Here is a 27,989-nt window from a genome sequence, read left to right on the forward strand (position 1 = left end):
ATTTTCCTACTTAAAAACAATTTTCAAGCCCTTTTGTTTTGAGGGAAGTTCTAAATTAGTATTGTTCTACAAATGCCTTTGAAATTCGACCTTTTCATTTGTTTTGCCTGCAAATGGGACATAGTACCTTTAAATCAGTTTCTTTTCACCCTGTTACAGGTAAAAGATCCAAGAAATGTGAAGAATAGGATGAAACACACATTCTCAACAAAGCCAGAGGCTGTCAGAAATAAACGGAAATGTAATCATGTTACATTCGATGAAAGAGATACATGTTGGCACGACGATGAATAACACCAGGTTGACGCGGTAAACAATTTCTATATTAGAATAAGGGCGTCCTAAGGGGACAGTGTGATTTTGAAGTACGATGGCATCTCGGTTGTTTCCTGCAGGTAGGACGAAGAATTGGGGCAAATTGTACATTTAGTTTGAGGATAATGGTTCTAAGGTATAAGTATGAATGAACCTGAAACTGCCATGCACCGACACAGGCTGAATTAATTAAACATCTCCGCATTTAACCTTCCAGCCCCTTTCGAGCATTATGGAGTCCAGCATTTCATATGATCTTCCACTTTGTATATTTGGGTTCCCGGAGTCTCCTCTCGAACTGGTGCACTGACAATTCGACTCTAGACAGCATCTTGTCTATTCGGAGTGAGGCAATATTTGATACCGTCTTTTGTCGGTATGGTGGGACAGGGGTATGATATACATCAAGGGTACTTCATCAGACATCAAATCAAATGGAAGAAAATGACAGGTCTTATGGCTGCATCCCTCTCATGGAGGATGGTTCTTAAGACTTTAAAGCTGTCGCCATGGTGATATATTCGACAGAAGTGGTCAAATTAGAAGAACACAGCGACATAATATCTTGGTGGATACTTCCGGATGCAACCAAGTATTCACGTATCAGAGTATCCACAGGGTGTATATACGGGTGATAATTATGAACTACTAGAAGACAGTCTTCTACCAGTCGAATTCGAAAGTCATCAAAGAGGTATAAAGATGGTTTTTAAACAGTCCGCTGTTATAATGATAAACCATAGTCTTTGTTAAAAGTCAAGCTCAACATATTAAGAGTGTCCCATATCAACAGAGTTTACCGGAAGGTGTAAATTGACATCGTATGCTGGCGTAGTAGTCATTGTAAAGTCTTGTTTACTATTCCGGTAAACTTTTTTGATTAGCATGTTCTTTAGCAAGATTTTTCTTGCTCTCGATTTCAAGACCATCTTCCAACGTCAATGATAAACACGTAAACACACAAGCACGGTCTCTTATAAGATAGGTCAACACAATGATGGTGATTAAAACGCCACGTTTTATGGTGTCCCCTACATCATTAGTGATAACCGCAAAGGACTGTTACGACAGATTCTCTCTTTGCTACCTAATTAACCAGTTAATAGAGTAAAATTGTGTATCCGATATCTTCGAAGATTATCCTCGTCCCCCTATCGCGAGTTGGTCGTTTTTATTGGTATTTATAGTAGCCGTGTTAAACGTACGACTAGTTTTATAATTTGCTTAATACAAAGATACAGTATAGGCAACAAACGGCACACGAGACCAAACGTGCCTATATAATACATGGTCTCGTTTATTTCAAAGGTGGTCAGAAGCGCAAGATCAACATTTCGGTCTTACGGGTCGTCAGTCTTATGTATTGTCGTCTCCTCTGATGTCGGTCTCGTCCAATGTCGGTCCCATAGACCGTCAGTCTCCTGGGTTGTCGTCTCCTCTGATGTCGGTCTCGTCAAATGTCGGTCCCATAGACCGTCAGTCCCCTGGGTTGTCGTCTCCTCTAATGTCGGTCTCGTGGGCTGTCGGTCCAATAGACCGTCAGTCCACTGGGTTGTCGTCTCCTCTGATGTCGGTCTCGTCCAATGTCGGTCCCATAGACCGTCAGTCTCCTGGGTTGTCGGTCTCGTCCACTGTCGGTCCCGTGGGCTGCCGGTCCCATAGACCGGCAGTCTCCTGGCGTGTCGTCTCCTCTGATGTTGGTCTCGTCCACCATCGGTCCTGTGGGCTGCCGGTCCCATAGACCGTTAGTCTCAGGGACAGTCAGTCAAGTGGACTGTATATCTAGGCTGTTATATATTATGATAGTACGTAGGCCTTTACGATAATAGGGACTTTTAGATTCGCACGAAGACAATAGGTCTATGCTACGATCGACGTCCTTTTAAAGCACTGCCGTGAATGGAAGTACCACGTACCAGTCCACGCAAATCTAAAAGTCCCTATTACTCCAATTGAACATCCTCAAATCCTATCCCTCTCGACCCCCTTTCAGAAGAAAGGCCTCATTCCTGTCTTTCGACGATCTGTAAACTAAAACTCTGTGACCGAGTCTAATCCCCATGTTCGACAATTTGTACCCCGATTTCCACTTCCAAAAATATCTACTTTACACCTCTAAACATTCCAGGGTGCCCCGCATTGACCCCCTCAATCTCTTTTCCGTCGGAATTGAATTTTAAAGCGAAGCCCTGGAAACGTGGCATTTTACCCCATTCCACACTTTTTCCCTCCGTTTGAGAGGTGAACGTTGAAAGAAGTACGCAGGGTTTAATTGCAGACGACACGAGCGGGATAAATCGATGTCACCATTCATCTTACACACGCTGGATTTTGGCGCGCTGCGGCGTATCACAAATCGTGATCCGATTCGTCGCAGGCGACAATGGTATCGATCAGCGCTCACAAGTACCCCCCTGGAGGGGGTTTACTTCAGGGTGGTGTGATGATCATCATCAGGCCTGGCACGATATCGCATCAACATTGCAGAACAAAAATACAGAGGGGACCAGGGTTTCCTGCTTATAACCTCATTTGTTACTAGAGATTATGTGTATCATTCAAAACACAGTAACACATTGAACGTTATTTAGTCTGGAGACATGATGTTAATGTCTCTTACAAAAAAATAAATTAAAGATTAATCATAATTCATTCTAACAAATTTATCATATTTATCAGACTTGTTCAAGCAAAAAACAAAACTTGAAGCAATTAATCACTACCATATTTCCAAAAATGCAGGTTGAAGAATAGACATCTGGACATAATTATAGGACCTCTTACAAAGGTTCAAGAGCTATCAATAGTATCATAAATGTTATTGTAGATGATTTATCCGGAGAAACATTTATCGGGGTAAATCTATTGTAATTGGGTCATGCTTAATCAAGACTGGGAACTTTACGTCTACTGTAGATATCGATTAGCGTAAGATAAACAGTGCTACATGCATTGCTTCACCTAATTTGTAACATTTTCATGAATGAGGAAATTTCCAGTTTGTTTGAAAATTGTGGAGAATAGGCAATTCAGAATTATGTCTTTCGTTTATAAGGCCCAGAGTCTTTAGTTTATGTTCTTTACCAGCTCAATTCAATATTAAGATAAGTATCCATAAATCTGACATATATTCAACTGATCTGTTGAACACGCATTAAAGCTTTCGTATAAAAATGTTACTATTATGATATTTATCCCTTATATTTCATTTTGGTTCAAAATCTTCACAATTTGCAACAAGAATGTTCAGTTTAACAATACATAGAAAGTCATATTTGTACATGTATTCCTAAAAATATTTCAATCTATAGGTATTCAGAAAGAATAGTATTCTTTTACGAAATACTTTGTGTAACTATAGTCAGCATAAACTTTTTAATTTTTGTTGGTGAAATAAATCTCACTCTTAGTATGTTTATAAGGATTAAGACGTGGATGAGATGGGCGTGGTCGTTTATATGGGAAGGGGTGTAGAAGTGGATTGCAGTGGTGTGTTGGTTTCTGTGGAAAGGGATGTGACAGGGCCTATGAAGATAGAAAGATAAGTATGTGGCCATGGAGGTGGGCGTGGTCGTTTATATGGGAATAGGTGTAGGAGTGGATTGCAGTGGTGTTTTTTTCTGTGGAAAGGGATGTGACAGTGCCTACGTATATAGAAAGATAAGTCTGTGGCCATGGAGGTGGGCGTGGTTGTTTATATGGAGAGGGGTGTAAAAGTGAATAGCAGTGGGGTGTAGAAAGACATGTCCGCAGCCCCTGCGCAGCCCCATGATGAACATAATTCGGCATGAATAATGTTCTTTGGAAAATTCCCGTGGATATAATTATACGGTTATCAGTATCCATTTGGATTAAAAGTCAGTGTTATAGGAATAGGGTGTGACCAGCCATCATGGACATGCATACGGAGAGGAGAGCGTCGATGTACACGTGGAAGGGGTTATGATCGAGATTTTGTAGATACGGGATTCTATGCGTGTCTTCGCTGCTCCCGGCATAAATGCACATTATATACAGCATCACATTTAAAAGCATGTCAAGAACATGGTACCGGTTCAGCGAAAGAAAAATGAAGTCACATCATAGACAGGAAATTAAAAAAAGGGGATTTTAGGATCAGGATTTACTTTGCTCACGTTCTATCAATAAGGACAGGCTCAAGTATTTATAGAGAGCGCCTTGGTCAGACACTCAATAGCTCTGACGTTTCGAAGATTGAAGGCACTTGTTGACGTCATCAAAGTGTGCAGTGCTGTACAGTCTGGAACCCCTTCCTTTTAATTGTGGTTGCAATGGACTGGGTTGGGGTGGGTAAGATTGATAAGAAAAAGATTTTAAAATCATAAAAATCAATGTGGTTCATCAATAATATCGCTAATGATTTTTATTTTTAGCTTTCGGCGGATGGCGCTATAACAAATGTGACTCTGGAAAGTATCAGTGTATACATGCAGAACCTAATTTGCGTATCATCCAGAATACTTATCCCAGATAAATAACCGCCCAAGCCCAGCTATATAGCTCCCTCTCAGACGACTAAAGGGCATTATTCGAGCATGTTTTCGCAGGACAAAGACTGAATTATAAATGTTATACAAAGAAATACATTGTAAATACAAATTGCAATTGTGAACAAAACATATTGAATTAAATACCACATTACATAAAATACTTAACATGATAAAGTCTGTCTGCACTAGTTTGGCCAGGCTCGATTAGACCTCCCTGCGTGGTCACTGACAGGTGGCTATCTCATCAAATCAGCTCTCAATTAACATAAGAAAAAGGATCATGGGGAACCAACATGTGCCGCTGAGGCACTGTTTGTTATATGGAGGGCGCAAGTAGCCTTAAGTATAGCAGTCCCGCTTCATAGGATGTTGTACAAAATTAGCATTAATACAGGTACAATTAAAAGATGATTACATTCCTGCTACCAATGACAAATATTGAACGATAACAAAGTACGAGGTCAAGGAGAAAGAAAAAGAAAGAGTAAGAGAGAGAGGAAGAAAGAGAGAGAGAAGAAGAAGGGAGAAATGCGAATAGGGATGGAGAAAGAGTACAGTATGGTAATCGTATAAATATAGACAAAAAAGCAGTAACTTGATAGCAACACCATAACGATTTGGAACAGGTCAGAGTAGTACAAACATGATAGATGATTGTTACAAGCTTTGATGTTTATTGACTATACGTGTGAGATTAAAAGGGGCACTATTTTGGAATCTCTTAGACCTGCACGTAGATTCTTGATATATTTTGACATTTGGTATATTGAATTTGTTAGTTTTCTTTGGAGGTAAGCACGATGCACACAACATATTTTTTTTTCAAATGAAACAGCAACGTTTTTAGTCAGTTTTTCTCGACGAGTCAAAAGAGATCGCAATTCTAGTTTTGCTAATGAATTGCCATATTAAGAGCTCAAATTTGATCTAACAATTATTTTACATGCTCTTTTTGTATGCTCTCTATGTCATGAATCTATCTGATAGTCAAACTTGCAGAAAAAGAGGTACACAGCCTTATACAAATATCCAACATATACGGTTAACAGATCATAAACAGCCAGGTTGTAAGTTTTTCATCTACGTAGCATGAATTATTTTCTATTACTCTTCTTTCTAATTACAGTTGCATGAGTATTCCACTTAAGGTCACTTTGAATTCTGACACCAAGAATCTTAACCATATTTACCAGGGGTAAAGGTCTATTATCAATATTTATAAGATGATGACGTGGATCCTAAGCAAATGATTGGGTAAGAGCGTACACGTGAGCAGGCATGTATTTGCCTAACGCGTAATTTGGATGATGACCGGTCATTATCCAATGGTAATGACCGGTCCTTATCAAAATCATGTTATAAAACGTCATTTTATAAAAACAAATAATGCACATCATTTTGTTCGGTACCTTCGAAACAGTCCAAACACCCTCGGCCTCGGCTATCGCCCCGGGCGCGTTATTTTCTTCTGCGGCACAGATTGGGGCCTTTAAAAAAAAAAGAGGTCTTGATTTAACCCTAACCCTAACCCTAACCCTAACCCTAACCCTAAATTTTCACATAGGCTCAACACGCACCTAACCCCAATCTGTGCCGCAGAAAAAAATAACGCGCCCCGGGCGTGTTAGACTGTTCCAATGGTACCTCGTGTGGGTAATTCTTACTAATGGCCTCATTGCAGTGTATTATTTGTATAATATATAACAAAGGTTGTTGTATTGTATATACAGTTTGTTTACGTTTAATTTCATATTATTTGATGAAGTCCATAATTTAAGCAGTTCCAGTTGGCCTTGTAATTGGGATGTTTGTGTACTTGGTCTACATTCTACTTGTGTTAAAAATAATATACGTATTCAAAATACGGTATAGAAGAATATCTACAAGCATCGTTAATGATTACAATAAACACAACTAGTAGATTCTAGAACAATAACCTCCTGGACAATCAGCCCCGGCCAATTAACAGCGGGACATTTACCCCAAGGAAAATTACCACCAGAAAATTACCTCCTAGGGCAGTTACCTCCCCCCCCCCCTCCCCAAGTACAACAACCCCGAGTACTTTACTAACCGAAAAATTACCTCCCGATAAATTACCGCCTGCCGTTCATTAAAGGGAAATTCCAACCTAATTATAATTTGGTCACAAGCAGGTAAACAAAATTGGTGAAATTTTGAGCAAAATCCGATTAGAAATAGGAAAGTTATGATTTTTTTAAGTGAATCGCAAATTGGCAACACTGTGACGTATCATGCGAGCTCCCCTGCCAGTAGAACTACTTAAAACTTCAAAAGCCTGTATTCTTCTTAAATAAAGTTTCCAATCAATAAACATTCACGCTAAACTTGATAATTGCAAATATGTTTTTATACAACCCCTGGATAAAAACATATATTCCGTCATAAAATAACTAACATAATGAAAATGAATACATTTTCTAGGGGGTATAGTGCTTGGGGTGGTTGTCCTTATGGTAACTGTCCTCGGGGGGGGGGGGGGGAGGATTGTCCGAGGAGGTGATTTGCCGGGGGCAATTGTCCTCGGGGGCCAGTTGTCCTTGGGGTGGGGTAGTTTTCCGGGGGTAATTTTCCAGGGGTGATGTCCTGATACGTCCTACAAGACCCGTTTACTAACATAATCAAATTTATGGATGTTTCTTTCCTGTGGACCTATAGTGACGAGTAATTCCATTAACTTGTTATTAATAAAAGAACTAAAATAGTCGGAATCTAGTCTGCATATATTACTTGTTGCTACGTCGGACAAGACTCGGGCAAGCGTTCAGGTTGTCAAGAACAACCTCTATTTAAAAGTATGCAAAACAATTCGAATATGTTAGTAAAGCGGTATATTACCTCCGAGCAATTGCAGTTATTCCCTGGCATAAATTACCAGTGGATTTCTGATATAATTCTATCAACCATTACAATTCCAACTCGGCCCATCGACAATCATTCAAATGGAAATATTCAACCTTTATCTAAACTCTGATTTCTGTAAAGAGTTTTAAGCTAGCATTACTTCAGTTTATTGTTACATCACGCATCGCCTGCGGCTTTGATCTGACATATGGTCGGCATGTAACCGTAAACATTTGCAAGCTATTATAATAAATCATTCTCATAATTCATTTTTTTTCTCCATGTTTTTCCCTCCACAGGGATTTTATTGATTTTCATTTGAAACAAATTAACAAATATATATATTCAAGGTAATTTACATTTATAACATAAATAAAATTGGCTTCTCAAGATACAAGTATTGTTGAACTGTTCAGTTAACAGAAAACTAACATTACAAATCAATAATTCATTTCTGATATTCATGAAAAGAAAAAAATACAGAAAAAATATCATTTTAAGTAAACAAATTCCTGAATTGAAACCATTTTCTTGTGAATGTATTATTTCTACAATTCGAATTTGCAATATACTTTTCGTTTTTGAAGTAATTTATAATCGAAACTCTAATATATTATCAAAGTCTGGCAATTGTTTCTTTATTTTGCAAGTATACACCATCTGTCGCACCACAATCAGTATACAATTCAATGCATAATTATTTGAACCTCTTAAACCAAATAATTTATCTCGGTTCCAGTATAAATCCAGTGCTCTAACCTATCCCAAATATGTTTAACATGCGTACAATCACATAGCAGATGTGTAACTGTTTCAATCTGTTCATTACAAAATGTACATTATTTTCTTGGGATTAAATTCCAGCCCCCCCCCCCCCCACTCAGTGTTATTTAAGGTACGCATATGCGTGTTCCAATCGACCCCCCCCCCCTTTTCAGCAAAAGTCCGGTGTGTAAAGTCAATACGGGTCGACATTTTTCTTTTGTTATACGAGCCTTTTTCAGCACCCCCCCCCCCCCCTTTTCAGCAAAAGTCCGGTGTGTAAAGTCAATACGGGTCGACCTTTTTCTTTTGTTACGAAAAAGACATTTTGGTAACACGCATGGGGTCCTTTCGTTCTCGGAGTGGGGGGGGGGGGGGGGGCGGGACTAAATTCATTTTAAATAGTAGATCGTTCGTATATAATATGCATTGCAAAACTTTAAACTGAAACCATCGTAAGCCCACATCAATGGTACAACTAAATCGAACAGAACAATATGTTTCCCAACTCTTATCATTCAGGTCGAAAATGCATTTCCATTTAAGAAAACTTTTACATAGTCCTTTTCTTCTCTTAAATAAAATTGCATAGATATGTGAACATCCTTTAATACGTTTCATAACATTGTATCTGGGAAAAAAGGTTGTGGCACCTTGTTAAAAATAGTAAAATTGTTAAACCCTTGTCTAATTGCATCGTATAATCCATGATAAAAAAAAGAAAATTTATTTGAATATTATACTTTTCTTGGAAGTGTTCCAAAAAGAAAAAAAATCACCATTTGTGTCTGAAATATCATTGGCAAAACAAACTCCCTTTTGACACAATTTTATATTATATATTGAGCTATTGCCTATTTAATGTAATCATTATTCCATAAGGGTTGGCAAGAAATGTTATCATAATGCATATACAAGAGCGTAAGTACTATAAGCCATGAACATTTCTCATTATTCATGTTTCCGTATTTTCAAACTATTATCTTCAATACTTTTTAAAAGACGCATACAAATGTTAATACTCCCTTAGTTATACAAAATAGATAATGTTATACTATGATACTGTCGAAGCCGAATAAATTAACATTACTATTATTTATTCATAACGTCTGGGACGAGAATATGTTATGATGTTTACATTCAGGGAGCACGTGTAATCCTAGGTCATTTTAGTCTGTACGTACAGACTAAAAAAAGTTTGAAAATAAATAACAGTAATTGTATATTGATTTAAACCAAAACCACCCAGACAATATTAGTATTGGCTATTCAAATTAAATTAAAAAATACTATTTAAGTGTAAATTTACGATAAAGATAATCCAAACTCCATAAGAAGTGTCAAGATTGTGGCATCTCTCAACAAGGGTTTGTGCATGCAAGCTACCGTATACATCTGTGCATCCAATATAATAGTCTGCTATTACAGGCTGTGCTTCGACATTTATAATAAAATTCAAAGATATTAAATGGAGCAAAACCGTTCATGATACAAGTATTTGTTGATATTTTTTGTCAACTGCGTGCTTGAGATGTAAGCCCTAATTAATTATTAATATTAGCCATAAAATTGATAACTAAGACACTGTCGGAACTTTGCAGAACAGTTCTAGCTCGTTGTAGTTTGAAGTTTGAACTGATTTTTTTTAAGGGTCAAAATTGACTATTTTTGCCTAAATAATTTACATGGCGATATATACCCTCAAAATACATTAACATTTGCGTTTGTAAACCAGACCGCGTAGGTCTTTGTACCCTATAATGAGCGCAATGGGTGATATAACAGTGTGCTAAATATATTTGGGTCTGCTAAGTGTAAGACTATTTATAATACCAAAGACGTCTGGTACAGTTCAGCGTCGTTTCGATGAACACAACAAAGGCAAGACGTACCTTACCGAGAATATATATAGCAGTATTTTATTGAATCTGTTCAACCGTGTAGGCTTTCTGATGAATGTTGTTGTTAATTGCATTCTATTGCGACATAGTGGGGATTCCTGTGCACTGGATATATAATGATTTAATATAGAGCTGCTCTACATTACACAACGTGTGACTAGTAATAACAGTAGACTCTACAGTGCATGAGTATAGCGTAAGAGTCGCTCAGTTTGCAGTCTCTTCGCTGGTTGCAAAGCCAAACAGTTTGTCGGAAATCAGGTTATTCTATCCTGTCTGTTCAGACTCTGGGAGTGTGAGGACGACCTGCCAGAGATATTCCGCATTATTACTGACCTTGCATATCAAACTGTCGAGATTGGGTGAGTTGAATTGATTTGCCCTCAGTTTCATATTTCACGTGTTGAAGTTTTTTTTTTAAATCTTACTTTGTTGAATCAAATGCCCATTTCTCTCAACTATACGACACATGGATACCAGAACGTCGAGGGGATATACAGCATGTATTTGCACCGTTGGATAAAAAAAAGGTGTAGAAGAACTTCTGTTCTATGCTAAACAAACCTTGGCGCTTTTCGGAGGGAAAACCCATTTTATTTTTAGTATTTTGTTCTTTCAAAACAAAACATTGCACTGCTTTGATCGAGTTATGTTGGCATGGTTAGTAAACTTAGTATCTAAAAAGTAAAATCACAATACAGTTCATTATTCATACCCTTGCCCAGTTTTTGTAATTTTTAAAGTATGCCATATTTGTCCCGATAATGTTTCAACAAAAGGCTCTAATCTATACCAATCTACTTCAACCAATAAATATTCATTCTTGAGTTATGCAATTATGAAAGCACAAAGAGCATCAAATTTACAAAGGTATGAATAATTTATTTGTTAAGTACATGACCAATCCGTTTTAACCCTGTGTAAATAATTGTAGAATTTATGTTGATGCCTTGTTGTTCAATCAAATGGCGAGGAGATCGATCAGTTCACTTGTATTGATATACCTATCCTGAGATTATATTGTGCAGTCTTTCATTAGGAATCTTCGTAGTCCCTATATAAATTGTAAAATAAAGGAGAAAATATAATAATATGAAAATATGAAAATATAAATACAATATTTGCTAATGCTGTCAGGCGTAATGCACTGAATTTGCTACTGTTTTTTTGAAGCATTAAGGTTCATCGTCGGATATACATCACTTCTATTCATCTGTCTGTCTTGTTTAGTTTTTGTCTGTGTTTCAGTCCTGTTGCTTTTTCAAGATTCAAATGAGGTTTTATTCACGACTATTCAGAAAGTCCAAAGACTAGAAATGCAAGTTTACATCAAACATACAATCATATAAAAAAAAGCATTCAAAAACATATATTTATAGTTATATAAAGAAAACATAGCAAATGGGCAAAAAAAAATATATATATATATATATAAATGTTTACATCAAAACATCAAAGCGGTATACTCTTGCTCGTACTTTTTTCCCGTTTCTCTAGTTTATAGCCATTATTTAGTAGTCAGTAGATTTTATTATACTTATTAATGTTTACATTTTCTCAGTTGTTTAGTTAATAGTTTAGTTTGTAAGCATTTGAATGTATTCATTATTCTTATCCGACGAGTTTGTTCTTTTAGGACATACTCATAAGCTGCTCATGACAAACCTTAAATCAACAAGCCTTGATTTCAACCAAGGTCACCTCATCTTTCTATTGTAACGCCATATTCTGTTAAATTGTTATATTCATGTCAATATGTGTCTCATGAAAGAAAGATAAATAAACCTTGAACTTAAACTTGAACTTTATTACTTTGCAATGAATGCATTCGTGCAGTGATCCATGTGCAGTTCTGTTTGAATGGCTAATAATAATGAGGGGCGCCGTTGCACGAGCGTGACAGGTGTATCTATTTTATTCATTATATGCAAAAGCCAATCACAGAAGTCATAATGATGTATCAACATTAATTTGAATCATGCATGTGTCCAACACATGTACACCAACACAACACATTCAAATTCCTTGACAGTTCGCAGCCTACATGTACGTGTCCTACGTGTTCAAACTGACCTCCGTGTTGACATAGCCTCGTGTTTTATGACAACAAACCCAGCTGACTCGCTCATTTGCATACAATTGACGCTCAGGATTTCCCGTGCTGTCATCCGCACTAGTCTTTGGCCAAGGCATTTCCACTTCAATTAAATCCTGTCTGTGTGTTTCTACTTTCTAGTTGTTGTTTCTTGTATTATTGATTATTGGATTGTTGATCCCCAAGTTAATCATAAGACTAGTATATTTGACAGTTGACAGTAAAATACACTGTATTTTGTATTATTTATATGCATGAACACTACGTCGACTTAGGCTACTGTGTGAGGACAATTCCAGGTATTTTGTTATGCCTTATGGCTTATGGTGTGTTTCCGAGTGTAATGAGATGATCATACTTTCTATCAGAAATATCATTCTCCTTGGTATTTGGTTAATTTAATTGAGGGCGCTAATAAGGGCGCGATAGCTCAGTCGGTAGAGCAGTGGTCTCGTAATCCGGTGTACCCGGGTTCGAAACCAAACCGATGCGCTAGTGCCCTTTGGTAAGGCATTAATCCTCATGACCAGGTCCCTCGGAGAGGACCTAAAGCCGTCGATCGTCTGGTTGCTTACTTACAAGCATTTATGCTTTCTTTGCAGTCAGGTAAAATAACCACTAACATGATGATCTGATATACCGTGTGGTAGTAGCAGTAGAGTTTCAAGGGGGGCTCACGCCCCATCAAATATAATCAAGCCCCCATCAAATATAATCAAAGCCCCCTCCCCCTAGTTTTTTCTTTATTGTAAATGAATATAAGGTAGGCAAAATTAAAGTAGAAAAACGAATTCAAGAAACGTAATACATTGACTCTCCTACCCCCCCCCAAAAAAAAAAAAAATAATAATAATAAATAAATAAATAAATAAAACAATAATAATAATAATAAATGAAAAATACACGATATAATATATAAATGAATTAAAAAATACAAACAAATGATATTAAATTATTATTCTTCTAGAATCGCGACTGCGTACTAGCTTCTTCTGATTTGGTCGGTGTATTATAGGCAAAATATGTCTAGAACATTCATGCCCTTGATTATAGTTAAAGGGATAGTCCACCCCAGAAATTTCTTTATACTTTCGAAATCTCCATAAAATTTCATGTAAAATGATTTCATTTATTTTTTAGAAAAGACAGGATTTAGCTGTAGAATCACAGTTGAAACATACGCATTCTCCCTGTGATCGCCGTCACTGGGGATCGCCATTTTGTGAATTGACCCGCCGTGGTGTGACGTATCTTGCGAGCTGGCCGTTATTGTATTCTGATTGGTCGGTGAATTTGTACATGAATATTGATCTGTAAGATGCTTAATAGCATTTTGTTTTTCACTGTTAAACTTATATGTAATTTAAAAATAATTATTAAATAAACTTGTATTTATTAACGTTCACAAAACTGTTGCAATAAATTGTAAAAAGAGTCTACAAAACAAAACTCGTGTAATTTTTAAATTGGTTTCGTCGTCAAACGCGCACGCATGTACGTGCGTGCATCGTACATTTGTAAACAACTTTCGGCTTTCTGTATCTACGGAAAATCCAGATAGCTTCTTACTATCTTACTAAGAATATCGCGAATTTCACAACTTTCTTCAATATACGATCGACATGTCATCGTCTGATGAACCAGTGTGCTATGGGTTTGATCCAGAATACAGCGAAGCTGAATTGGCAGAAATGGAGGAGAGGCGAGCAGCAATTGATCAAGAAGTCGACGTCGTCCGAGAAGATGCTCCCGACCCATTGCCAGCCCCAGACAGGATGGAGAACAACGATTGGTGTCTGTGCGGGAACTGCCCGGTGATGCCGACGGTTGTCGAGTGTGTGTGCTGCCGTGAACTAGCAAGGTGCCGAGAGCTGCAGCCGGAAGGATGCGTTATTGACGCTCGAGAATTTGGTGAAGTCTGCCTGACAGTAGCAGTTCTTCGAGTATTCCACATTGCTCGACGGGATATAAGGGGTCATCGGCGCCATGTTCCAGGAGAATTGGAGAATATGTAAGTTCACTATCTGTTAATAATAATTCACTGTGGTCGTCACTGCATTGGTTGAAAATGAGTGGCAGGGCATTATTCACTTTGCAACTCAGTGACAGAGTGTCTCTGATTGACTGGAGAAAGATAGTATGAAGGGGGTTCCCCTTAAGCTACGCACTTTGTTTTCAAAGGCTATATAATTCAGTATTTTGATTAAAGTTTCTTACCTCTATTAGATGCTATATATTCTGAGGATTATTTATTGAGAAAACTACGACAGAAATTGTTGGTGAATATTCACCCTTTGACCAAATCAAATGGTACATTAAGCTACGCACCGCAGTTTAATACAGTAAATGAATGTAAGTTTTCACTGTCTGCCTCAATGATGCATACTCTTGATGAATTCATGAAACGATGAAAATACAAGCTAGAACTATATTGTAATGAATTGTATTGAACAATTTTTGTATTCTTCTCCATTCTGTTTCAGATCATATCGGTTTGCAGGCTACAAATTATTTACGTACTTAGTGCACGGTTACCTGGGGAAAGGAGTCCGGAGGGTTGTGCCAGCATGTGCAACGACAAGAATAAGACTGGAATTTCCTGAAGACCCTGCGGTTTACGTCGGATTCAAGTATGGTGACGATGGAGAAATAATGGAAGTGCCGGAACAACTTGCCATTTGATAACCGAACTTTCCTATATCATGTCTGTTTTATAGGATTTTTTTTCAGTGAGATCATTAGACTAGTTTTTTACTTATTAATAATCAAGGGTTCGTAATATGTATGTAATGATATTGATGATTCCGAATTTGGCTTTTAAATATGTGGAAAGAAACCAATTGTTGTTTAAACTGAAGTAGTTATGAGTATAAGATTGAATTTCATAGATTTTTTTTTTTTTTTTTTGTGGGGGGGGGGGGGGGGTAAACACTACATAATCACTTTAAAGGTATTTGGGAGTGACCCTATTTTCCAACCCCCCCCCCCCCCCCCCCCCTTCAAAATGTATGTTAGCAGTCTTTTGAGAAAAAAAATGCACCTTGTCTGCAAGTTGCCAACTTTCATTTTTTTTGTGCTTGTAAGATAATTGTTACAAATTTGTTCGGATAACCCCCCTTTCAAACATACCAATGTCCTTGTGTTTAAAAATACTGACTTAATACTTTAAGTTTGCTTTTTAAAATCTGGGGAAAAACAACTCCATAAATCTTTACTAATTTAGAATGAAATCATTCATTAAGAACACTTTTTGTTTTCTTTAAAATACGCGATTTCCTTACTTTTTTTCACAGGGTCTCTTTGCATTTATGTAATTTAAAATTTACCCATAATTATAAGTGTTACAATGTATTAGAAAGTTACGGTTCACTAAGCTGTGAGGTAAATTTAATGCCTTCTTAATTTTGTTGTTCAAGACAGATTTGATGCCAAAGAAACCTCCCCCACCCCCATGTTGCTAATTATTACACAAATGAAATGTTTGTTACAGAATTTTTTTGTTTAAGTGATATCACTCAGAACACAGGAGGAAAATGGTGTGAAATGTGTTCTCGCTGTTAAGGGGATTTTTTGTTGTTGTAATTTTTTGTTATTGGTTAGTTACATCTGCATTGTGAACACATTTATTTATTTATTTTTAGAACAGTGTTAGCTGTTGCATAACATCATTTTTTTATTTACTGACTAAACTGTTTAAAAGCAATAGTCCCTTTTATACTTATACCATTGTTGGGGTAGTTATTTTTTTCTTGGGAGTTTGTGAGGGAGGTGAGGGGGCTGATTGACATGAATGTTAGGGATAGTTAAATGTCAATAATTGGCGTGATTGAAATTATTTTATTTTATTCTTGCATTAAGACTTCAGTATTTGAAACAATTTGTTAAAGGAAGGAAAGTGAATCGGTGAAGAAAAGTTTTGTGTCTTTATGCATTGTGTATCATATTTTTACGGTACGTGTAATGTAATCGCTCTCTCCACCTAGTAAAGACGAAGATTAAAATGCAGAAGTTAAAGTTTGCACTGCATGTTATTAATATAAACTCTAATAACTCTTAGTTACTCCTCAAACATTTAACAAATTCCAAGGCAGGTAAAATATTACTGAAAACTATAGGCATTGTATCCATCCCCATTTGATATGTACCGGTATATGTTAAACATTTCTCAACTTTTTGTGTGAACAATTGTGTGAACCCATTTTTTGGTGTACATGTACTAGATCAGCTATTGTATGCAAACTCCTTATAGATCTGCATTGATTTGTAATAACATCCTTTGTTTCTTTTAGTTGGAAATATATGTTTTATGTAAGTGTACATGTATGTGAATCAATGTATGAACATGTAAGAAACATGATTGAACACGAACATTAAAACTATTATTTTGCAATACTGAAGAAAATTGTGTGCGTTATGTATTTATGTACAGTTTTGTCCTTATGTTCTTTTTTCAATCTCTCCGCTCCCCCTCTCTGAAATTCCCTCCTCTCTTTCTCTCTCTCACACTCGCATCTCTCGCATCTGTCTTTATCACATTTGTATCATGCACATATAAAAATGTCAGGACAGGAAGACAGGGATGCAAAATCATTTTCCCATTAAATTTCAAAAAGAGGATAATACCTGTAGGCGATATAGTTTGGACAGTCATTTTCAATAACATCCTTATTTTTATTTATTTTGTTTTGGTCTCCTGAATTTTCCTGCTTGACATGAAAAATGTACAGAATTTTTGTTTACATTGCATTGCATATTACAATATTTAATCAAATAAATCACACAGCAATTAAAATACTCTTTTTTTTCTTTAATGAGTTTTAAATGGCCAAAATATCAGCATACATTGACATTGTAGATTATTGGTACATGTATACATTAAATACATAGGTAAAGTGTTGTTTTTTTCACATTAGAAATATTGAGCCTGTGAATACTTGTGATACTTGTTATCTGAATTATCTGAATATCAGAGAATTTCTATACTGTTGCTTTATCTCAATTTTTGAACGGTAGTAACTAAAATATAGTTATAAATAGAGGATGAAGAAATATCATTTATATAATGATTTAGTGCCAATATGCCTTTTAATCGTTGCTTAATAAAAACAAAAATTGAAAAATTAAAAAGACAATTTGTATTTCAGGATGATTTCACTCGTACTGTAAAGAGTAATAAGAATATATTAAAAATACCTCTAAAAGTTCTGATCCAATAATATTTCATTTTGAAACATTAAAAACCTTGAAATTTATCAGTATTTTATGCTAAGTTGACCTTACACACCACTACTACTTTATACATTATGTAACTAAGACTATTGCCACTGATCTTTGTCCATGTGCAATTAAGTGTTGGGACCCAAGTATACATAATTGTAGCATGCTACTTTTGACAAATTTCTGTGTTACTATATAGTCATGATATAAATTAATTTCCAACAAACTGATACCACTCTTAAACCATAATATGTAATAACAGTAAGATATAACTGACTTTGAACCGTAGTTCTTCAAATGATAAAAAAAAGAAGAATCAGTCAAAAGTATAACACTATAAAGTTCTATACAATATTCATAAAAATATATATAATAATATGAGTATTATCTCATTATACCTTCTAGAACTACATGTAAGCAAAAAGAGAGCAAAGGTTAAGGCAAGGCTCGACACTAACATGCACCCGGTACACATGGGCCCCCAAAATGTAGAAAATTAAGCATGGGCTCCATGCACACAGACCCTAAGTATGTTAATCTGGACCCCCTTTGAAAAAAAAGTACTGTGGAACCCTGGTTTACGCCATTTGATAAGGGCAGTAACTGAAGAAGAAAAAAAATACATACCTCTAAAGAGGTTTCTGATATATATTCCATAATGAAAAACCCCAACATGGGAACTGAAAATGTGGCTTTTAAAAGGAAAATTCATGGTGGAAATACCATTCAAATAAGACGGAAGAGCTTACAACATTTATGGCTTAAAGCGTCTAAATCGCTTAGCCATGAGCTCTTCTACTGGAGGCCTAGGAATTGGTGCAATGTTCTGGGGCATGTTTGGAAGAGGTACTTCTTCAGTTTCTACCATGCCACTTTGCATCTGCAGAAGATGAACTTGCATGTCTTCCACATAATCATACTTCTTTTTCACCTTTTTGTCTTTAGTCGTCCAAACCTTCGATCTCTTTGAGTAACTGTGGAAAACCTGTGGTTCACCTTTGTTGTCGGCCCCTGGTTGTGGCTTTTTTACCATGGCATAATCCCGTCCTACGTTATTGTTATGATCTAGCACGGCCAACTGTAGCCGGGCTAGCATCACAGGATAGTCAAACTCTTGTCTCTTTGGAGCGTACTTCAAGAGCATGCTATGGAAAGACTCTAACTCCCCAGTCCTACAAGCTTTTGTGAGGCGTTTAATGTCCTTCACAAGATTTTTGTCAAAAAGAACCTCTTGGAGTGCTACGTGAGCAAGGGAATCTGGGGTCAACCACTTGATTTTTCTCTCTTTTGTTAGATCGATGGGGGCATGAGCGCACTCATGGTACTTATCCCCTGAGTTCCATGTGTGCACATTACACACATGGTGGGTAATTGACTGCCACATTTCTACTAGCAATTCCTCATCACCCTTGCAATTTGTGGCAGCCCACCACAAATGGTTAGTTACTGCCCTTATCCAAGGGCCCAACCCTTCATTCTCTTTCTGCTTGCTCTTGGCAGTCAGCTTCTTGACCACCGATTTGGTCATATGCCAGATGTCAAATTGGTGGTCAATGCGGGCATATTCTTCTCGGACTAGTTTTCTAATACCTGTATGCCTGTCTGTGGCCACTGTGGCAACACTGCAACCCGCTTGCAGAAGCTCATCCAAAGCCCGCTTAAACCCAAGTTTTTCCATTGCTACTGAGCTAGTGGCCTCTGTCACCTGCACAAGGGACATGACAATGATTTTGCTAGTTGCCATGTGCATGAACGTGTATGAGCAATATTTGGCATTGTAGCCAGGGGAATCACATCTCCCATCCCCACAAATGACCATCCCACGATCTCCACATAATTCTCTTCTAACTTGCTCAATATTTTTGTCATACGCGGTGTTTACTGCTGAAAGCACAAGCCTTTTTTGATTCTCATAAAATTTTGTTTTACTCAAATTTTGTAGATTGAGCAGCGACAGGAAAAAATCTATACTGCCTTGGGTCCCCCCACTGAAAAACGCACTTGACGTACACAGAATATTGCCGACTGGCATTTGCCCAATCCTGGGCTGTGACTCCCAACGGGTCACAGTATTGCCACAGACACAGACAGCAGATACTGCTAGGAGGGTGCCCACCACATTTTTCCTCAACTCTGTAATATGTCCCCCACAACATTTATTGCAATGGAGAGCATACAGTAGCTTCTCTAATTCAGAATCAAAAACCATGTATTTTGGATCACTGCAATACCTATGTACCTTATCGTCATCGCTTTCTGAACTCGATTCAGATGACAGGGTGTAGGAGGGATCACTTGTAGTTTCAGAAGATGTAATTTCAGTAGATCTTGAGGAGAATGACTGTGATGCCGATGGAGATGATGGCATTGATGGTGGCTCTGGAGAAGATGGAGATGAAGCTGATGGATTTGGAGAAGATGAAGATGAAGCTGGTGGATTTGGAGAAGACAAAGATGATGTGGGTAGTGGGATGTCATTCAGAATAACATCTTCAGGCATTCCTGGATGCTCTGGGGATGGAAGCGGACTTTCATGGAGAGGAGGGTGGTCATCTTTGGACGACTTGAAGTAGTTGTGGTCTTGCAGCTGTCCATCAAATCTGACGTGCTAAAAAAGGGACAATCAAAGGAATTGTAAATGAGGTATCCAAAGAAATTTTTGAATTATCTAAACATGATCTCTGGATTTCATAGCCATAAAAACCATTGTTTCTTCCACTGAAGAAAGCAAAGCAAAAGAAAAAAATTATTCCCAAAATTGTAAATGATGCCCAGTTCTCAAGAGTCTGAACCGGTTTCCCTTTTTCCCTTTCTTTTGTTCTCTGTAATTCAATTCAGAATGCAATTAATTTTTTTTATTTTAATAAATCAGCATTATTTTCCAAACATTACCCAAATCAATCATTTGTCTTCCTTGATCTTATATCTGTAACAGTGTACTTTATAAACTGAATATGAACATTACTGATACTAAAAAACAATAAACTGTAAACATTACCTTATTTCGAGAAGCAGGTTGGTCATTCTCTTCAGATGCATTTCTTGTCCTTGTTTGCTTCAGTGAGAGCAAGATCTGAATGAAAAAATAAAGGGGGATTATAGTTTACGAGCCTCACATATGTCTGTCTAATTGCTCATGTGAACAAGTGAATGAGTAAATTACGTAATTCATAATATATGTCCCCTCCGGAAGTGTAGGTCCGTGGAATGGGATTAATTTTTGTAATTTATTTTGAATGAATTTGCATAGATTTGCATAGCTAATAAATTTCAAAATTCTGTGTAGAAGTTTGGAAGCCGCCACTAAGCCCTAACAGATAAAACAAACAGAATCAAATTCCACTGTAAAACAGAGGAGAAGTAGCATTTTTTGTTAATTTTGCATTAATTTGCATAAATTTGCATTATCAATGAATTTCAAAATTCTGTGTAGAAGTTCTGAAGCCTCCATCAAGCCCTATTGGATAAAACAAACATAATCAAAATCGGCCAAAAAATGACAGAGAAGAAGCAAATTTAAATATTTTGAGCACACACAAACACACACACAGACACACCCACCTATACACACACACACGTACAGAGCCTGGTTCAGTCCCCTCACGAACTTCGTTCCTTAGGGACAATATTTGTTTGCACCACAAGCTTTCATGACTTTATAGCCTAGAATCTTAGGTATCTTTTTAAACAATTTTATACAATTTTGACCATCAGTTGCAATGCAGCATATTCCCTACATATTCCTTTACATAATTATATGAATAATTAGCAACAATTGCAAAACCATTTGAGGTATCGATTCAAAATTTCATAGACTAATAATAATAATAATAATAATAATAATAATAATAATAATACTGTATAGAGCAGTGTCTGTATAGCGCATTATACCTGTGAAAAAGGGGGCATATTCAACCCCCCCCCCCCCACAAAAGACCACCAAAATTGTAACCTGGCCTTTTTAGGGTTACATCAAACGAAATAAATTTGTAAACAATAGAAATATTACCTTGTTCAGGGTAACAGGCTGATGAGGTTCTAGGGTATCATGACTTGATTGGACTGGATACTAGAATAGAAATAGGAACAATTCAAAGTTAAATAAACATGAATTGGGGCAACTAAATATGTGTATACAGAATCTTTAATTCCAAATGACAGTTGTCACATTAATCATTACAGTCTTAGAGTACCAGCATACCATAAAGCAGACTGCATGTCACATATCACTAATCAAAATAAAATCTGAGTTATAAATAATCTCAACATTAATCTAGGAATTGTATTCTTTAAACTTTGGATGATAACTCATTATTGCATTTTCCCCCTCTCAATAAAGTAGACTTTGAAATGTACAATTTAAAGTGTCTATAATACATCCATACATTCAATTCCATTTTCTTAGGCACCTCAAGGCAAATAATTTTTAAAAGTTGCATTACTCACAAGTATATCCAAAGTATTTTGAAAGGATTGACGAGCTCCATCTTTCCCAGGCCCCGGTATCAAAGATGAGGTCTCTTGAACTTTGCTGTTCTGCATTATTTGAAAGAAAGGAAACCATGTTAGCATGAATGTGTACATAAAACATATATGTTATATGAAATATGCAAATACCATATTCAGCAATGTACCGGTACATGTATATTTATTATTGTGGCAAGCAAGTCCATACACGTGAACAAAAAAAAACAACAACACATGGTTACTTTTTTTTTTTTTATCATTCTTACTTTTTCATTTCCTTCTTTTGATGGTACATCATGTATGATCCCCAGCCCAAACATACACAGTAAACTGATTTACTTTTAAAACACTGTAGCTGGTGCCCACCATAACTGGGGGGCTCCATGCAGAAGCAAAGAAAAGATTCTCCAGTGGGCCATGTATTAACAGATGCATTGCTATAGCACTACCAGTGTATATATAAACTTTTGTTCAGTATGGCTGAAACCTCATAAGCTTAGAAACCATAAAAAAAATGAATCGGGGGGGGGGGGGGGGGGGGGAGCTCAGATATCAATAAGCCCCCCTCCCCCCCCCCCCCAATATTTTTGGCGGGGTTTATCATTGAGCCTTCTTTTTGGATATGTATAAAAGAGAACAAAAATTTAATCCACTTTTGTTTTCATACCATGAAAAAAAATTGATGAAATAATTATTCTTGGTATTTGCTTCTATAAACATAATAACACAAACAATTTCAAGACACAGCTTCAGTACAAATATTGATTAATTTGTATTTACTGGAATTGCTTCTGCCATTGGAGTAGTTCTACTGCATGGCATATCTCGGGATTTCAATCTGCGAGATAACAGAGACGGCATCGTTGGTGATGGAATAGAAGAGTTCGAAGCAGAGTCCACGTTCTTATTTCCATCTTTCATAGGCGATGATGCTGATTCACCTGATGTTGATGGCTGTAGTAAATTGTCTACAAACTGTGTAGCAGACAAAGAAAAGACAAAAGTTGTATGATGTATGTTTGATCAGCAGTATATTGAAGTATTAAACCATGAACAACCCTGAAATGATAACACATAATGTTAATTTTAAAAAAGTAACAACCCGGCCTCTGTCTTATAAAGCAACACAGTAATAGAAGTTGCGGCTGGATGCAATCAAACCCTAAATTTTTATAAATATGTTGAAATTGAAACCCTGTAGAGTAAATCCCCACCCCCCCCCCCCCCCCCCCCCCTTTGTATTTTGATAAAAGGAGGCAACTGACATTTCAAAACAGAAATATATCTAGGTAAAAAATTAATGGGAAAACCCCTTTAAAACAAAAGAAATTTGAATATGCAACAAAATCTATATATAGATTTTATAAATAGATTCTAGACCTACCATATATTGAGCATTTCAATAGACAATAGGAAATCCTATCCCTTTTATAATTACCAAAAAAAATATAGTACTTGGAAAACTTTCTAGATCGATCTAGACCTACATGTAGATCTATTTTTTAATAAGAAAAATATGAAGTTTGCATAGTTTGTCAGTTGCTCCCTTTTACAGGATTAAATGTACAGTACCGGTAGATCAAGACAGATCTTTACTTTATATGATTGTAAACTTTCAAAAATCAAGCCCCACAACATTGTTTTACAAAAGCCTAGATCCAGCCCAGAGTTTATTTGCTTTTTAGTAATCCCCCAGACTGGCTAATTCCCACGTCTCGCACACAGAGCGGGCATCGTGCCATAGGCCTAGATCTATATGCCTATAATAAGCAAGAATGAACGAAGCCTAGCCGTCTCGGCTCGGGTGAGTTCTCCGTGCTTATAGCGCTAGTATTGGAAGGTACCAGCTAGCACTAGCAGACGACAACCGCGCGTGCTGCACAGTATAAATATACAGCGGGAGGTTGATTCTTGAAGCCCGGTAAAATGAAATTATAAAACGGAAAGATAATTAATATAACTAACCTGTTTAGTACGTCTTCCAGAAATCCTTCTTTCACTTGATGTGCGCATCTTAACCGGTCCTCGATGTATGAAAATGGTAGGAATAGCATCATCTTTGAGGATTTTTCGAGGTCTTGTACCGCATAGCTCCGCTTTCAGATCATGCTCGAAGCACCGTGGTTCAAAGTGGTCGCTACAAACGACATGATTTCTATTATATTGGTAATTGTTCAAGTTGAATTTCGCCGATTTCAGCGCAGCAATCCATTTTGCACACCTTTCCCGTTCTTTCACGGGGTCCGGTATTGAGTAAAAACTTTTACCCTTTGTCCTAGAGGAGTCATTATAGCAACCTATTGCTTGGCAAAAGACCATGATTCGTCGTGTCAGTGCGATAACAGTGTACCGCGAGCGAAAGTGAATGTCTGCGAAATAAGAAGGCAGCTCGCAACATACGTCACAATTTCGATACTATCGGTTATTTTTTGGCGATCGTTTCATGCCCATGTAACGCTATTTCATTGGGGGGGGGCGGCTGATTTTCGATACAAAAGTCGATATATCTTCGTTATTTGATCATGGATTTTAATGAGACTTGTATCATTCTTCATGGTATTATTAGGTCTATATCGTCAGCTAAAGAAATTTCTGGGGTGGACTATCCCTTTAACATGAGAAAGACGAATACAATCATTTGATTTTATGGCAACAGCCTATAAGTTCAAGACTCAAGTTCAACTTGAACTTGAACTTGAATTTGAACAGCCTATCTCTGCCGGTCTTTATTACCACCCCTCCTTCGCCAGACATTCGCCAGGGGGGGGGGGGTGGATCCATCCAATTCTCTATTCGTTATGTGAAAGAACAATTTACTTTAGTTATGAACAAGTTATGAACTGGGCTACTTTTGAGCTCATCCTACCCCCCCCCCCCTTTTAAAAAGGTTCATTAGAAGTCCAATTTCGAAATATTTTCATATACAAATGAGTCGTGCTCAAATAGATAGATAGATCAGGAGCAAATATGTCTGCCCTTAGAAATTTAAAGTAAAAATCATACAACGATTTGATAGGTAGTAAATGTCTGGTATTAGAGTGTAAATCATTGCCAATGAGATGTTACATGTCAAAAATTCCATTTATCTTTCTTTTCCCCCTTCTTCTTCTACCTCTCAGGCCAACGTTGTTTATTAATAGATTAATACCTGTAATATGTCCTTTTTCACGTTTTTAATGAATTAGGAATACCATAACATTTTCGAGGGTGTATGTAACTTTTCTACCCATCCATGGTGTACCCTAATATCGTTCCCCAACCCCGCCTAAACCCCTTGTTTATATATTTTGCCGCCCATACAAAACTTCAAACGTTACCGTTTCTTTTTATTCAACAGATCAAAGATGCCTGTGAAAGAGGATACCATGGTAACGAATGCCATGAGCGCCACCAATACTATGGATGCCAATACTGGAAGACAGAACGCTAGGAATCAACAGATGACCCATTCATCGAGACACCGTGAAGGAGAAAGAATTAGCAATGATAACATCCAACTTACAAGACATAAATCAGACACGAAGAACGAACAGACAAGCGCCAGCTACGGTGTATGGGGACCAGTCTTAAAATCAAGGCGTGATTTCGTTGATATGCATCTGTTTTGATAAAGATGAGGAGACTAAAAAAAAGAGATACCAAGACTCTTGTGATGAATAAACAAAAATGATTAAAATGCTGTAAATTCTTCAGTTCATTTGACTCCTTTGCCAAATATTGAAAGAGGAGATGAAGTTACAAATTGTTGCTAAGTATGGATGCCACAACGTGATTGATAATGGATGCATATAATTACGGACCTAAGAATATCGACGCTCGTTAGCAGGCTCGCATAATCTAGAGCCATTTTCATATACATGTATATTTATAATCAAAACTTTATTGTACTACGCCGAATTGCCGAATGAGAGGAAAGACGAACAGAAAAAAATCAGATCGAACTTAATCACAAATGATTTTGAAGAACATCATCCTTTACTCATAGATCACTTGACTGGCTTGCTTCTCCGAGATCGCGACATCTTCAAAGATTATTTCATGCCTTTATGGGTGACTCTGGACAAAATGTATATTGCTTTACCAATAAGTGATAAAATATGGGACATGCGCATATTAATATATTGATCATTTTACATTTTGAAGTACTTGAAAGTGTAATATTGTTTTAAAACTATTTAAAAAATATAGACGTATGATTGTACAAGGTTTTAAGATTTTAAATGTTATTAAATATTTTAAACAATCTAATACATAAAACCTTATGAATTCAATCTTTTAAAAGAAGTCCTGTAAGCAAACTAAATGATTTTCACTTCTTTGTTGTGTGTATTGAGAGAAATACTAGTGCTTCACCGTATTGATGGACCATAGAATTATACACTGGTGATCCATGTGATTATTGCAAGCCAAAGATACGTATTATTATATTATTTTGTGAGTGAGGCATAGTATTAGTTATTTTTGCATGCTACTGAGTACGTCGAGTTCAAGTCTGAAAAATAACATTCAATTTTCTTTTTATTATTGTGAACCCGATAATTTGTTTCATCCGTTTTTAGTAGGAATTCACTACAAATTACAAGTGAGAACGATCACATTATTGAGGGGTAAAGTATTGCATTACTAAATCTTAAACTTAACCTCATTTGGGCACATTCCAATATTTCCGAAAGCGGCTCAGTAAAAGCCTTGATAAATGTAAGTCCGATCATTTATTGAGTACTGATCATTGATCCAATCCCTTCATATTTTTATCTGTATTTTGAATGATAAATAATCAAAAGGGTATATGCTTTAATGACGTCATGACGAAATTTTGAATATATACGAACGGGCTAGGTTGACCCCTAGTGACCCTCTTTGATCCATGATGGAGTGAGCTGTAGCTTCACCCACCTGGTCAAAGTTTGATCTGCTATCGAAAATACGAACTTGGGGTGTTTATCATCATTTTTCTCTCAATCTACTTAATTTTTACCTTTAAAATGCATTCTTTTTCTATTCTTGTATTAGTGTTTTATGGACTTTTGTCTTGAGAATTATAAAATATTGCAAAGCTTGAGTCGCTGATTCAAAACGTGATTTAAATAGGATGGAATTTTGAGAAACAGTTTTTATTTACAATAATATTCAAATAGAAATGACTGCTACAGATATGACTGCCGAGGAAAATCATTCAAATCATTCGATATGGATGAAAGTGGGCGGGTACTATCGGAGACCGAGGGATGTTTGCTGCCTTTTTTCTTTTTTACATGAAATGTACTTCATTTTTATAAGACGAGGTATTGAACTGATGTAGTTTTTTTTAATATATGTGTACATTTCTAGAATTTCTAATTTGTGTAATCTTTGTCTTGTAATCTATGAAGTGTAATCTATGAAATGTAATCTATGGTGTCTACTGTCTAGCTTACCGCAGTGTTGAGTTCCATCGTACCGTCGATCAACAAAGATTATTGGCTTGAAGAAACAGCGCCACCTATGCTCAAAATTGTAAAATTCTGATGAATACGTTTATCCTTCCCCGACATTATCATGTTCAGGGAAGTTGTCACATATCATCCCCCCCCCCCCCTTTTTTTAGTTGGGGGGGGGGGGGTGATCGGATAACAAATTGCCGACAATTTTTCCTTCAACAAAGAAATAAAATATTCCTCGAAAAATTAAATAAATTTGCGTGAAACGCTTACAGATGGCCTGTCAGATTTTCACGTAAGTGGGTAGATGTTAAAAAATATTTCGAACATATGAAATGGAAACGGTTATCATTTTTTCCATTTGCTCATTAAACTTTAATATAGAAATTTATGGACTGATGTCAAAAGTTGCTCTTGTTTCCTAGTGGAGAGAAGG

The 27,989-nt window shown here is 36.7% G+C and overlaps 2 protein-coding genes and 1 long non-coding RNA gene across 3 annotated transcripts; 2 read left to right on the plus strand and 1 right to left on the minus strand.

Annotated features, from left to right (window-relative positions):
- The first annotated feature begins 10,338 nt into the window (after positions 1-10,338).
- LOC105437503 lies at positions 10,339-27,873 on the plus strand. Its single transcript, XR_970628.2, has 2 exons — positions 10,339-10,716; positions 25,471-27,873. It is a non-coding gene; the product is annotated as an uncharacterized LOC105437503 (long non-coding RNA).
- On the plus strand, positions 13,535-15,372 carry LOC100893924 (P2X purinoceptor 7). The gene is made up of 2 exons (XM_003728679.3): positions 13,535-14,460; positions 14,933-15,372. Exons 1-2 carry the CDS (start codon positions 14,072-14,074, stop codon positions 15,129-15,131), a joined length of 588 nt encoding a protein of 195 aa, XP_003728727.1. The 5' UTR covers positions 13,535-14,071; the 3' UTR covers positions 15,132-15,372.
- On the minus strand, positions 17,242-24,740 carry LOC105437502. Its single transcript, XM_011664160.2, has 6 exons — positions 24,099-24,740; positions 22,914-23,108; positions 22,113-22,202; positions 21,676-21,735; positions 20,665-20,739; positions 17,242-20,274 (listed from the first exon to the last, which is right to left on the minus strand). Exons 1-6 carry the CDS (start codon positions 24,450-24,452, stop codon positions 18,421-18,423), a joined length of 2,628 nt encoding a protein of 875 aa, XP_011662462.2. The 5' UTR covers positions 24,453-24,740; the 3' UTR covers positions 17,242-18,420.
- Positions 27,874-27,989: the final 116 nt, after the last annotated feature.

Source organism: Strongylocentrotus purpuratus, unplaced genomic scaffold (assembly GCF_000002235.5).
Source record: "Strongylocentrotus purpuratus isolate Spur 01 unplaced genomic scaffold, Spur_5.0 spur5_scaffold_15, whole genome shotgun sequence".
Taxonomy (NCBI): Eukaryota; Metazoa; Echinodermata; class Echinoidea; order Camarodonta; family Strongylocentrotidae; genus Strongylocentrotus; species Strongylocentrotus purpuratus.